At 38.4% G+C, this 13,394-nt stretch overlaps 1 protein-coding gene across 1 annotated transcript in view; it reads right to left on the bottom strand.

Moving 5' to 3' along the window:
* Positions 1-13,394, bottom strand: part of ctnna1 (catenin (cadherin-associated protein), alpha 1) — an 85,005-nt gene that overhangs the window by 62,808 nt on the left and 8,803 nt on the right. Inside the window, exons 4-7 of the mRNA XM_047354519.1 lie at positions 10,945-11,111; positions 9,198-9,317; positions 7,575-7,844; positions 3,608-3,811 (exon numbers count right to left, since the gene is read on the bottom strand). Coding sequence (XP_047210475.1) covers positions 3,608-3,811; positions 7,575-7,844; positions 9,198-9,317; positions 10,945-11,111 — 761 coding nt within the window. The remainder of the gene's footprint in view (positions 1-3,607; positions 3,812-7,574; positions 7,845-9,197; positions 9,318-10,944; positions 11,112-13,394) is intronic.

The following is a 13,394-nucleotide window of genomic DNA, read 5'->3' on the forward strand; positions in this document are numbered from 1 at the left end:
GGTTTTGCCCTTTCTGGCCCGCATATCTGAGCGAACTCCTCCTACAGCTTTTGACTTAGAGACTTGAAAATCACTCAGAATACTCTTAAGGCACTGGGGATCAAAAGTTATCAAAAGCTTTTTGATACATGAAAGCCTGTGGGCGTGGCCACACCTCAAAATATGACTTCTCTACATAAGACAGAATTGATATAGCTGCTACAAGGAAAGTCACAGAGACCTGAAACCTTCTGAGATTGATCTGCCTCTGGCCCTGAACAATATTCAGTGATCAGATGCTGACATCATCGAAGCCCCGCCCCCTGGGAACAGGAAGTGTCATGTTTTCCATTAGAGAGTCGATTTTTGATGTTCTTCACTTGAAATGTAGTATACATGATCATGAGTTAATGATTGACATGTTGACACAGTCAATAGATGACATCACTTTAGCCCCGCCCACTAAGAAACAAATGAGTGTAGCTTCCATCAGGAGGGTCTGATTTACTCCATACTGAATATGGTTGATCTTTGTCAGCCGCCAAACAGTTTTATTGGATTACATTGAAATTTAGATCAACAGCGCCCCCTAGGACATTTCAAGTGCTCTATCTCCCTCATACATCATTGGATCCACTAGAATTTTAGTATACATCATCAGGGATCAATTCTGAACATGTTGCCACGGTCAGTTCATGACATCATTTCAGCTCCGCCCACTAATAAAAAACTCAGTGCAGCTTCCATCTGGAAGGTTGGATTTCCCCCAAATTTTAAATGCTTCTCGCCAGATGAGAACTCTGCATGTCCGAACATCATATGACATGTCGCTCACAGTCCCTCCTAGTGGCGATGTGTGGAGTTGAATGGCAGCCTCGTCAGTAATGCGTAGGCGGCGATGCCAGGCTCCCGCGGTCGCTGCACAGGCCGAGTTGCGCTGAGGTGCGAGGGCCTTCAATGCTGCTCGCAGCAATTATTTATTTAAGGTCAATTTTGCTCTATTCATTTTTTTCTTTTATTTTTTTTCTTCAAATTATCAGAATTTGATTCATTAGCATTAAAAAATAAGCTTGATTTTCCCATTGGAGTATGAAAAAGAATTATCTTTAGAAAGAAATGCATTCACTCCTCTGCTGATAATTTACAATCAGTAGCAATGCATGAAGCAATTCACATAAATAAATAAATTTCCCTCTTCCAAGGTACACTCAAAGCAGCATCAATGCTGCCTACAATTAAAAGGAAATAAAGATGGGGCAGGATCTGTCCTACTCAGAGCTGGACAAATTAAAATTTTTTCCCTTGCAAGTTTGAAACCCTCACTGAATGATATATCTTCATGTACAAAGGACCAAAAACAGGCTGTGTGCCATTTTTGTTTTTTTGAGTTGGTAGTGACTTAAAAAACCCAGATGGAACACCAATAATAACATTTCTAAATGTATCCCATTGACTTTTGTCTACTGACAATACACAGCTTAGAACTGTGTAGGAAATTTCATATCTCAGGTAGAGAATCAATATCAACCTAATGAGCATTCTGAATAAAATTGCTTCACTTACCTTTTTAAAATCGATGGTAAGCAAGAAAATACCCAAAACAGGTCAATATTTTTATAACAGCTTTTGTCATTTCTCCAGTAATACTTCAATATGAAACACTTTTAAAGCAAAGAGTCAGTAGGTGCAGTTCAACAAATTTGTACTGCCCTTGTGTTGTTTTCACATAATGCAAAAGCACTAATTTGAGTAATGCTCTGCATAGGGGGAAAAATTCAAGATGAACCAAAAAAATATATATATGAAAATGTGGTCTCATCTCAACCAAAATAGTCACAGTATCCATCAATAAAAACTGCATTTTTCCCTGTGATTTGCCTAATGTTGCACAATCCTCCAAATTAATTTTCTTCTGCTCTGTGATGACAAATGACTGTTTTCTATTGCAGTAAGAGTTACATAACATAAAGCTTGAGTAAATTTTAGATTTCTTTACAATACACTAGGCCAAACAGCCCTGACCTATTGAGCATGGACTCTATTAAACCCCTGAAGGTGGTTTGGGGTATTTGGAAGCAAGATGTTAGCAGCAGATCACTTAATTCCTGCAGGTTGAGGTGGCACCTCATTGCAAAGGACCTGTTAATCCAGCACAGTGAAAAGATGCTTTAGGGGACTGAGATCAGGAAAATTCCGATGCCAAATGAAGACTTCAAACCATTCCTGAACCTTTTTTGGTTCGTAGCAGCAAAAAAAAAAAGAAGCCGCAACCATCAGCTTCTTCAGCTGTTGGACAGGTCAGGTTTTGCTCCCCATCTGCATCAATGACCACCAACCGTTAGGACCCTGTAGTCAGTTCACCATTATTCCTTACTTGGATCACTTGATAGATGCCGACTACTGCAGCACTAGAATAGCCCACAAGAGATGCAGTTTGACCAAGTTATCTAATCATCACAATTGGGCCCCCTTTCAAACTCACTCAATTCCTTATGCCTGCCTATCTGTGTGCTTCATCTGGTATGAAGACAAAATGTTCACTTCCTGCACCCACTACTAGGTGCAATGTCTGTGCTATTCACTTTATCAAAACACTGGCTGTAATGTGAATATGTGTACTTTATCTGGTTTAACTAAATAGCCTAAAACCTGCAAAAAAATCTAGAAATCAGAAGTGTGTCCACATGACCAACTTCAGAAGGCCCAGGTAGAATCTAAGACTGAATAGTTCACGGCAGAGAAAGTTCTTTATAAAGCAGCATTTGATCTACAGTTCTATCTGTGGCTAAACAGTACTCACATGGTCATGAAGTCACTGCCATGTTTGTTTATCCTTTCAAAATCCCTGACAAATGCAGTCAGGTTATCTGACAGTTCATCTCAAGGCTCACGTTCTCTCACTATGCTAACCACACGTCACACGCGATACATCTCACAGGCTAAATTAGGCCATTAAATGCACATGACAGAAAATAACATATTATGCTTCCAATCTATTTTCTTCATCTGGCCAAATGAGTAGTCATATCACTGTCATGTCCATTCACCATCACAGATCTGATGAGATGTGTTGCTCTCCATTTCTGTAGTCATAGTGAACTCCAGAAGAGCTAGGCAGGAATTAAATGCAGTAGAAAAGTTGTTCTGACAAACTGGAGATTTCGCTTGATTAGGTTGGACCTAAAAATAAACTGGCTGTGATTGCAGGGTGGCAATATGAGAAGCAATGGCTGTTATGACTGGGCAAGAAGTTTACCAAAGAGAATAGGAACGGGCTCACACTCAGAACAATAACTGACAAATAACTAGAAAGTACAAAAAAAAAATAAAACAAAATGGGCAAAGATTATAAGAAAACTTAATCTGTCTCATTTAGAAGCATGAAATCTCTCAAAAGACAAACACTTCTGCTATAGTTTACAGCTTTGATCTTTGTACGATTCTTTAGCATCTACACATTTTCATCTCTTTTGTGGAACAGCAGTTTTGCATGTGTGAGAATGCTAAAGTGCAGACAGCATGTTTGGCATTACTGTATAAATGTGACGGAAGAGAAAGACTGGATAGTTGTAGCAGCTAGTTAAAGAGCTGTCAGTTTTACAATGACTCGGATAATAAAGACACTTACATTTCCCATATACTCAGACAGGAGGTCCTGCAGAGCCTGGCGCACAGAATTGCATTCAGCCACAATGCGCTCCCTGCGGTCGTCACGTGTGCATGAAGAGTCAGCCATGAGAGCAGCTCCACTGATAATGCTCTCAAGGCGTTCCTCCAGCGAAGGACGAAAGCGTTCCTCAGTGAAGCCCACAGGATCCAAAATGATTTGTTTCTGTAAAAAAAAAAAAAAAAAAAAAAAAGAATAAGAGAAACTGAATAAAGAGCAAAAAAATATTTCCAGTAAGTAAGTTATTCAGCCCAAGTACTATGCTGATGTAAAAATCTTCAAAATCAGGACAAAAAATAGACTGCTGCCTGCAGCTAACAAATAATCCAAAGAAAAAGGAATGCATAAAAAAGAAAAACATGAGGAAAAACAGAAATTTGCACATAGCCTGAAATTATTATCCCCCACTAATCCCAGTGTAATATGCCTGACGTCATGTGAAGGACAATGTTTTGGTTAGTATAAGGTTTTTGTCACCGACACCAAAAGATTCACAACCCAAATTCCAATGAAAATGGAATAAAATGCACTATGTGTCCATACTTGTGTTTAATGGACGCATGTAAAGAGTTTAGGAAATGAACAGCAGTATTCCCTCAGAGAGCTGCAGGAATCTTCCTGTACTTTTCAGTTACTTTAAATATGAACATTTGGTCGAGAGGAAATTATTCTAGTCTTAAAAATCCACTCGCCAAGTTTGGAGGAAGAAGGATGAGTGCAACCCAAGAACACCATCCATACCGTGAAGCATGGAGGTGGAAACATGATTCTTTGGGGATGCTTTTCTGCAAAAGCGAAAGGACGACCGCACCATTTTGAGGGGAGGATGGATGGGGCCACGTATCAGGAGATCTCAGCCAACAACCTCTTTCCCTCAGTAAGGGCATTGAAGATGGATCGTGGCTGGGTCTTCCAGCATGACAACGACCCAAAGCACACAGCCAGGGCAACTAAGGAGTGGCTCCGTAAGAATATCTCAATCTGAGCCAAATAGGTTTAATCTTGGTCTAATCAGACCACAAGACATGGTTTCAGTAATCCATGTCTGTAGTCTGCTTGTGTTCAGCAAACAGTTTGAGGGCTTTCTTGTGCAACATCCTTAGAAGAGACTTCCTTCTGGGACAACAACTATGCAGACCAATTTGACTGACAGAGTAAAGATGCTGAAATACATAACCAGAGGTTCATACACAACTGTAAAATACTTTAAAGTTAATAGAACTCATTTATATCCATTAGCATAATACAGACACTAGTATAACCTTGTCCTGTTTCTTTTGTTTCAGCAGAAAGACGACTCTAAGTTTGACTTTGCTGGGGCAAGCCTGTTAACAGTAGTTATGCTGTTGAGGCACTGCAAAGGCATTAGAGCATCACTACAGCTTCGAGTCAAGGCCCATATGCTTTATGAGTTTTGTGACAGCTAAGAAAAAGGAAGCCAGCATCCATTTGACATCTGGACTCTGCCTTGCCTCAGATGCTTTGTTGCTACAAAATATTTAAACTGTTTAGTTATAATTGTAGTTTGTTTAGGCAGCTTGCCCTGTCACAGGCACCTCCAGCTCCCTCCGTTCAGTGTCATCTGACCTCCTCTGCTTGCATATCATATCACCATGGCAACAGGCAAAGGGAGAGACACGGAGGAGAAAACAGACGGAGAGAGAGAGAGTGTAGGGGGTTGAGTCATTTACTAATTTTGAGTAGCACTTGAAAGTGGGCTTTAGAGGTGATTTTCTAAATTAAAAAAAAGGCTTTCTGGTTTCATCACTACAGCACACCTAAAGCTGATGCAGTCATTTGTTTTTATTAACATGACATTAGGACAAGTTGATATAAAAAAAAAATAATAATCCCCACACATTTCAATAAGCATGAAAAGTAAGAAGAGGAAAACTTTATGAGTAACTGTAATCTGAACAAAGTTTCTCCATCTAGACATTAGGGCTGTGAATCTGCCTACCAATTTCCTAAAGCTGCCCAACATTACAATCACACCTTCTTGGAAAGAGAATTACGGACATCTAGTTCTTCATCCTCCCACATTTAATTAGAGATACACTGATAAATCAGTAGCTAATCAAATTAGGGCAAAGTTCAGCTTGAGTGGCTTTGACCCATGAACCACATGTTGGAAAAAAAAAATTAATCTAATCTTGTTTTAGATCAGTGAACCCGCACCATTCCTAAAGGTTTTCAGGGTAAACAAGCAACACCCCGCTTTAGTGAGGAGGCTGTTACTGAGTGCAGAAGACCAAATCGGCTTTTTTCACCAGGGAATTGTTTGTCAGGAAGCCCACAGGTGTAAGAAGCTGTTTGAAAAAAGGCATCTAATTTTTTCTGACATGTCGAGGATGTCTGCAATTTGGTCAGGCTGAGAGTCAAACTTTTAGCATGTAACAGGGAGGTTGAAGGTAGTACAGCAAAACTGCTCCATTTTATCATCAAGGATCCAGTCTCCATCATGAAACACGCGGGATTAGGAAATCTAGTCAGCCTTTCAGAAATCTCAGAGTTAAGGTACGGTTGCATGATTTTGGGAGAATATACACTATGTTTGCTGTTTTAGTAATGCTAGCCAAGCTTATTGCAAGTACAGAATGTTATAGCCACTAAAACCCCGATTAACAGTGACTGACTCACACAGACCTTGATATTACTAATGAACGTAAGGACCACTGACAGAAATGACATAAGAACATATTTTAAACAATGTTCTTATATTTTTTTTTTATATTACAATTTTTTTGAGAAATCAGAATGGCCTAAAATCAGCATTAGCATCTCCAAGCTTTACAAAAATCAAATTTCGGAATTTGAGCACAAAGCTGATGGACCATTAAATGTGGAGATGCGCCTGTTCTACATTTATTATCTTTGTACATAGATGACAAAAAGTTTTTTTCTGATTTTACATTTGTTACATTATGTAATAAAAAGAATGCAGCTTTAAAATTTGTAGTTTACTACTACCAAGGATGAAGTTTGTTATTCCCTTCATTCTTGCACTAAAACAAATGTCAGATTAACATTGGAGAAACAAATAATGTACGCACAGCTGTGAATGCACTTTATCAAAGTACCAACACAAAAAAAGACCATGCTACTTGTCAAATGACTAAATATTTGAATATTACAAGATTAGTTATTGAATTTGGCACAAAAGAATATGAAAACATGTAAGCCCACAGAGTTTAACCGAACAAGCCTTCTGTAAATAATATTATGCGCTGCATGTCTTAGAGAGGTAAGAGTCAAAGAAAATCTAATCATCATTGTATTTATCTCCCTAAGCAGCATTAGGTTGATTAGCTCTATTTTTAAGCCATCAGTTATCTTGGCATTATGTTTCATGTCCATATTATGAGTAGTGGTCACGTGTTTTATATACTTATTGAATCCGTTTCTGTAATTTCTTTTGTAAAAGGAAAAAAAAACGCTATAATTCAGTTTATACCAGAGGTAGTAGTGCAAGCACCTTGTTTAAAAAGGGTTTATCATTGTTTATGCAAGAGTGTGTCATTTATTCATTTGTAAACATAGTTCACAGTATGTCTCTACATGAAACCCGTGGCAGTATAAATCTCATTGATTTGAAACGGAGGCAAATTAAGAAATGAAGCAGTAGTGACTCAAGAGCAGACTCACTTTACCCCAAAGCCGTGTCCCACATTGTCTGCTCATCCTGTCCCCATTTCTACCTCCAGTTCAAGCCCCTAAGGCTTTTTGGTCAGTTCATGGTTTAGTTAAATTTGCTCTTTAAAATTTGAAAATCTAGAACTTTTATTACACTTTTTTATTTTCTGAAATATTTCTCATAGTTTTTAAGCTGTGGATTTAGAAAGGGGGAGGTGATGTGCTTTGACTAAGAGCAGCATACACACCTCATAGGCAAACAGGCTGTGACTTGTAAATCTCTCATTTTACTTACATCAAAATTGTTGAGTGCATAGGCGAGCTCTCCACCCCCTGCTGACTGGTTCAGGGCTGAGTCTTCCGTGGTGGTGGCCTGGGCAGCATTGGAGATTCCAGAGACGGCATGCTGCAGCTGCTTGTAGATCAGGTCACGGTTAGCCTTGTAGGCTGCCACGTCAGGATGCTGCAGGCAGGCACAGGATGCCGTGTACAGCATAGGGACATTCCTTTGCAGCACCCCCCGTGCTGCAGCCATTTGGTCCTTGTGATGGACGTCCTTTAGCTCCTAAGAGGGCAAAATGAAAAAGGATGAAACTGGGGTTAAAGTGAAAGCTGGAATACTTACAGGGATGATATGCTTTCAGTTTAAAATGGGCCTGTCAGGCCCTGATGGAAACACTAAGAGTTGTTATAAATGACCCAGATTTATTTCTGTCCCCTGTGGTAATACTACAGTCATAATCAGGCCATTATAAAAGGGCCTTTGCAGTTTAATGTGTTGCTATTCAGATTTTAAGACTGTTCTGAGATTCTACAGTCGGAGGAAAAGGAGGCACACGATTGGTATTAAACAAAGGAACAGTTTGCACATTGAAAACTGGCCCCTCATCTCCAAGACGAACACTTTCAAGTTACCACCCCTCAACTACCAATCACTGTTAAGCTTCATTACTTCCCTTCCATTAAAAACTGTGCACATATAAGCAAAGTTGGTGCATTTGCAATTATTTATAGATACATGTATACACATTTATAGAAGAAGGTATTTTGGAACTAAATATTTTTAAGATTCTTGAATTTGTAGTTAAATAAGATCTTCAAAGTACTTCTACAAGGGCTAAGCTGTTACTCAATAGTGCAGTAATATTCTGACATAATGTAAGTACCTTGAATTGTTTACTGGCATTAAGATGCAACAATTTTAAATGTTCTCTAAATCAGTGTTCCTGAATTAAGTTTGTAAAAATGATCCAAACTGTTTGCGTGATCCTTCGCTTCCAAGCAAGATGCAATTTGGTTAGCTTAACATCATGCAAACATAAAAAATGTTCAATCATTTAAATCCTTAATGTTAGTCTCAGTGTTGTAGAACAAGTGCATAAAAACAATTAAGGTAAGACTATTCACCCCCCAAGGGGGAAGCTAAATTGTCACCACAGCAAGGCAGAGTAAAAAGGTGAACATCTAGGAAGATCATTTATAGAAAAAACATTAATAAAAACAAATAGTACAAATAGCGCAGGCAAAGCAACAAAAAGTAAAAACACTGAATATAAAACATTCTATAAAAGTGAAAATAAAGTTACAGCAAATATGTACACTATGTACATAAGAGAGATAAAAATGAGGTGAAACATGTATATATTGCCAATACTGTACATGTATAGTTTTTTTGGCATATTCAGATTAAGCCAATTTAATTTGTATTAGTTTTACTGGAACTGGTAAGAACAGGAAACAAACTGAATACATCCATTTCCTCGCATAAATAACCGTTTTTTTTTACTTTCTTTTCTAATCTGCATTTAATAGGCGGGTTCCTGACCTTACAATGACAAAACCATTAAGATACATGCCAACTAAACAACTAAACCAAATCCAGGCTTTTCTGTCCGAACTCTTGGCTGCTTTACATTACCTGCTGTCTCTTGGCAGCCATCATGTTCAGCTTGTCCACCTCTGGTTTCAGGGCCTTATACTGGATTCCCAACTCCTGCTCCGTTTCAGCATTCCGCACTTTCAGCAGATTTTCCTCCACCTGAGGCCAAATTTTAAAAACTAAAGTTACAAACAGTTAAAAAGCATTCAAACTGGAAAACGTTTTTTCCAGTAGTTTTTCAAAACTACATTTCAACCCCAATAAAATTCCAGTGGAAGCTGCATGTTAAACCAGGAAAATACTCAGTCCCCAAAAACTGGGTAGAAATTAATTTCATGTAGCAATTTTCTGTGTCCAAGTATTAATTGTGGTTTTAAAGTAGATCCATAGAATCACTCAACACCAGTGGTGTGAAGTATGAAAGCTCAAAGGGAAGGAAAGTTTGGATTGGCAACTTGGGTTTGAATGTCTTATTTCACGTCACTACTCCTGATCCTTTAAACATGTTTTTCCCTGGATTTTGATAAAAGAAGTCTGCATTCATAATTTCTGGGACTCGAGCCAAAAACACAAGTATGAGGCAATAACGCCAGCGTCACGAACGTCACAATTCAAGAGAAAGTCCAAAGGGTGGTTAAAACACACCAAGTCAATGCCTCGACAAAACAACCGTAGCCCGTTTTTTTTTCAACAGTTTTGTCATTTTCTCTCAGCTTTATAATTAATTAATTAATTATGTCAGGCCAAAGCAGGTCAGGTGTTAATAAACAATAGCAAGCATGCATGAGGCGGGCCCTCTATGTCTATTGTTTTAATAATCTCCGATTATCCCGTCCACATGAACACAACTGTTAATTTTATTTAGAATATGAAGTTGTGTTTAAGTGGCATAGTCGCAGGCGAATGCATAACTCTTCAGAAACAAAGTCCATGTGTGATATTTTTTCTAATTTTTGAGTCACTGAGCAACAGATTAAGGAGAAAACAGCAATGTCAATTGAAAGTCATACATTACAACTTACACCTTATTTACACAGACCTAAAAGTGCTACAAGTACTTTATTTTACATTTTCAAAGAACTTTAAGTGATTACCATACTTTGGAGTATTTGTTAGAGTAACCAAGCCATTCCAGGCCCTTCATTTCATTTTTTCAGGTTTCCAACATATCTGATTCAAATAAACAAGTTATTAACAGGCTTTTGCAAAACTTGATGATATGCTAAGGATGAGGGTGCAAATATAACCACCTTTTGATTCATGTGCTGGAACATAACCATATCTGAAACTGGTAGAGCAGTCGATCCCGACCAGGACCAGGACTTAGAAACACTACACTAGGTACACGTGGGCTGCAGTCTTCTCAGGATGCCATTATGGGAGCCCTCCTCTGTACTCAGATGCCTTTTTGGTCAGTGTCTGTGTCAGCAAGCCAGCGACCATAATCCTTGTTTTGTTCTCCTGGAGAGCCAGAATACTTTAACACCACCAGGAGGAGAGCTGTTGCAGGAGCCTCTAAACTAGGCTCATGATAAATACAGAACAATACAAAGCTACAATACAACTTGACAGTGGAAAAGATACCAAGCTGCAATCCGGCACTGCTCCCAACAGAGGAATAGAGAGGTAATGCTCTCCAGTGAGTTTGCCACAACATCAGCAGCAGTTAGAAAAACTGACACAATTAAATCCTTCGTTGTTTTAAAATCTGGTGAGTTTTAAAATCTGGTGAGTTTTAAAATGTTCTTAAAAGTCGAAGTAGCATGCGTGTTTTCAATTATCTTACCAGTTTAAGTTGCAGCAGGAGTTTATAAACATCAGACATGTCGGCCAGAACCAGTAGATGTGTGACGGCGGAAAGAAGCGCCCGGGCAGCACGGACCATGTTGCCTCTCTTCACAGAGGAGCAGGGGTCTTCTGCAAATTCTCCAGAGGCCAGTCGCATCGATTCACCTGAGTAAGAGAAAAAGCCCAAAAATATCTCAATTTCATACATTCATGTTGTGTTTTCTGAAATATTTAAATCACTGGTGATATTTATTAAGTTTTTAGAATAAACTTGTCAGAACAGAGTATTTAAAAGAGTAATAATATCCATTTTAAAAACAGGTGTATGGTGCATTACAGGCTAGTAAGTGTGTAAAACAGTCCGTCACTGTGATTTCTCCACAACATGTTTACTGCGTCAAAAGCCATTATTAGAGATACAGCAGTAGTCTGACGCATCTATCCTGTTTAGCTAGGGTCAGCACGTGTCACACAGTGTTCCTACTTCCCAATGGACATGCTCACAGAAAAGAAACAAAAAAATGGAGGTCAAAACCACAGCAATGGCTCATTGTCTGGTTTTTCCAGCATTGTGCATTGGCTCACATTGGATGGGACTACACAGTTGACTTGGCACACAAATTGCCTTTGTAGCCTTAAATCATGAACGAGACAGTAAATCTGCCCTGTATTTCAATGAAAGCAACAGGCAAACTTATTCTAGAAAAGACTTTCCAACAACATTCCCAGAAATAAGAGACGCGTATTTATCTTGTTGATTTTTCTGTAATGCAGATCTAGATGGACTGGAGGAAGCAGGAAAAATAAATATGAATTGTTTCCTTACACAGGTGGTGTGATGCAGATATGGGGCAAACAAAGAGTTCTGTTACATTTCCTCTCTGCTCATCTTGATAAGTTATTCTTCTGGGACAATAGATGTACTGTAGGAGTACACAAATTCACAAACGACTATTAAAAGAAAAGGAAATACAAATAGTATTACATTTCTTCCTAGGGTAATAGGGTAATAGTGTATGGAAGGCCAAAAGGGACAAAATAAATAAATCAGTAAATAAATAAACGTGAATGTCCCATGAAAGATAAATGTACCATTACTTTATTTAATACATCAAATATTTACATATACCATTAAATTATGAAATCACAATTAAAAAATTAAATGTCCCATTAAATACTTAGATATAATTCTGAAATTAAATAATCAAATGTAATTTTTTTAAATAAATGTGTTTAATTATACTTATGATTATTTCACTACATTTATTTCATGACTCCAGCAGTGTCATCATGAAATAATTCAAACTGTCAACTTGACCCATCAAACTCAGTGGGCGGGATTAGAGCGGCTCCTCAACAGACCCCGACGTCTGATTGGCTGCTTCACACAGCAAGTGAAGACGGCTTCTTCTACATTGGCTAGGACTCAAGAGGTCAAGGTCTTAAATGGAAAATGCGGTAATATCTCCAATAACTCCAATAAAAATCTTTCCAGTTAAGTTACCACACACTCTGGGTTGAGCAACTCCAGCTTCTGTTTCCCAAGCTTGGTCTAAAATATCTCTAACCAGTTCACGAGAGAGCTCATTGAGGTCTTGTGTGGAGAAGGCTGCCATGTTTAGACATCAGAGTAAAAACGATAGATTTCACAGGATCAGCCCTGCACTGAGTGGGAGGGGTCACGTTTACAGTTTCAATTATTTCATGATGACACTGCTGTGTATCCAATTATGTAATGGGACATTATTTAATTGTGCACTTCATAATTTAATGGTATATTTAAACATTTTATGATTTATTAAACAAATGGTACACTGAATTATTTCATGGAACATTCAGTTATTTCAGGATATACTTTTTTTTTTTATTTTGTCCCTGTTGTCCATCCATAAGTGATTTCTTTAGAATCTTTTTACAACTTGTGGAAATTTAACAAGTATGAAATTTATAAGAAAAATCCTTTTAAGAGCATGTGACTCATGTATTTTTTAAACAAAGTGAGAAATAAACATGTAACAAAGAGACTTATTTTCTAGTGCAGAAGTGTGTCCTGACTCAGACACGGGTCTTATTTTTGAAAATGCGACCTCCCTTTGAACCAACACATCAGGACTCATGCAGCTCGTACGTCATTTTCTGGGTGACACTCATCAGCACCATGAATGGCAGCCAGCCAGCCAGCAGACATAAAAACATGGATGGCAGCTGCGCTGGAGGCGGTGGGTGGAATATCGGCGAGGCTTTAGACCTCATGAACGTTTGGAGAGCTGCTTCAAGGGAGGCAAAACTTGTGTTTACTCAGGTTTTAATTCTTGAAGTTTGTTCTTCAAAACTATACATAAGAAAACCCAAACAAGCCACAATCAAACCTTTTTGTTGAACAAAAGCTAAAGAAGAGGTTTATATTATGGTTGATTACCAACAAAGGAAACTGGGTATTGTGAGACA

Source organism: Girardinichthys multiradiatus, chromosome 23 (genome assembly GCF_021462225.1).
Source record: "Girardinichthys multiradiatus isolate DD_20200921_A chromosome 23, DD_fGirMul_XY1, whole genome shotgun sequence".
Lineage (NCBI taxonomy): Eukaryota > Metazoa > Chordata > Actinopteri > Cyprinodontiformes > Goodeidae > Girardinichthys > Girardinichthys multiradiatus.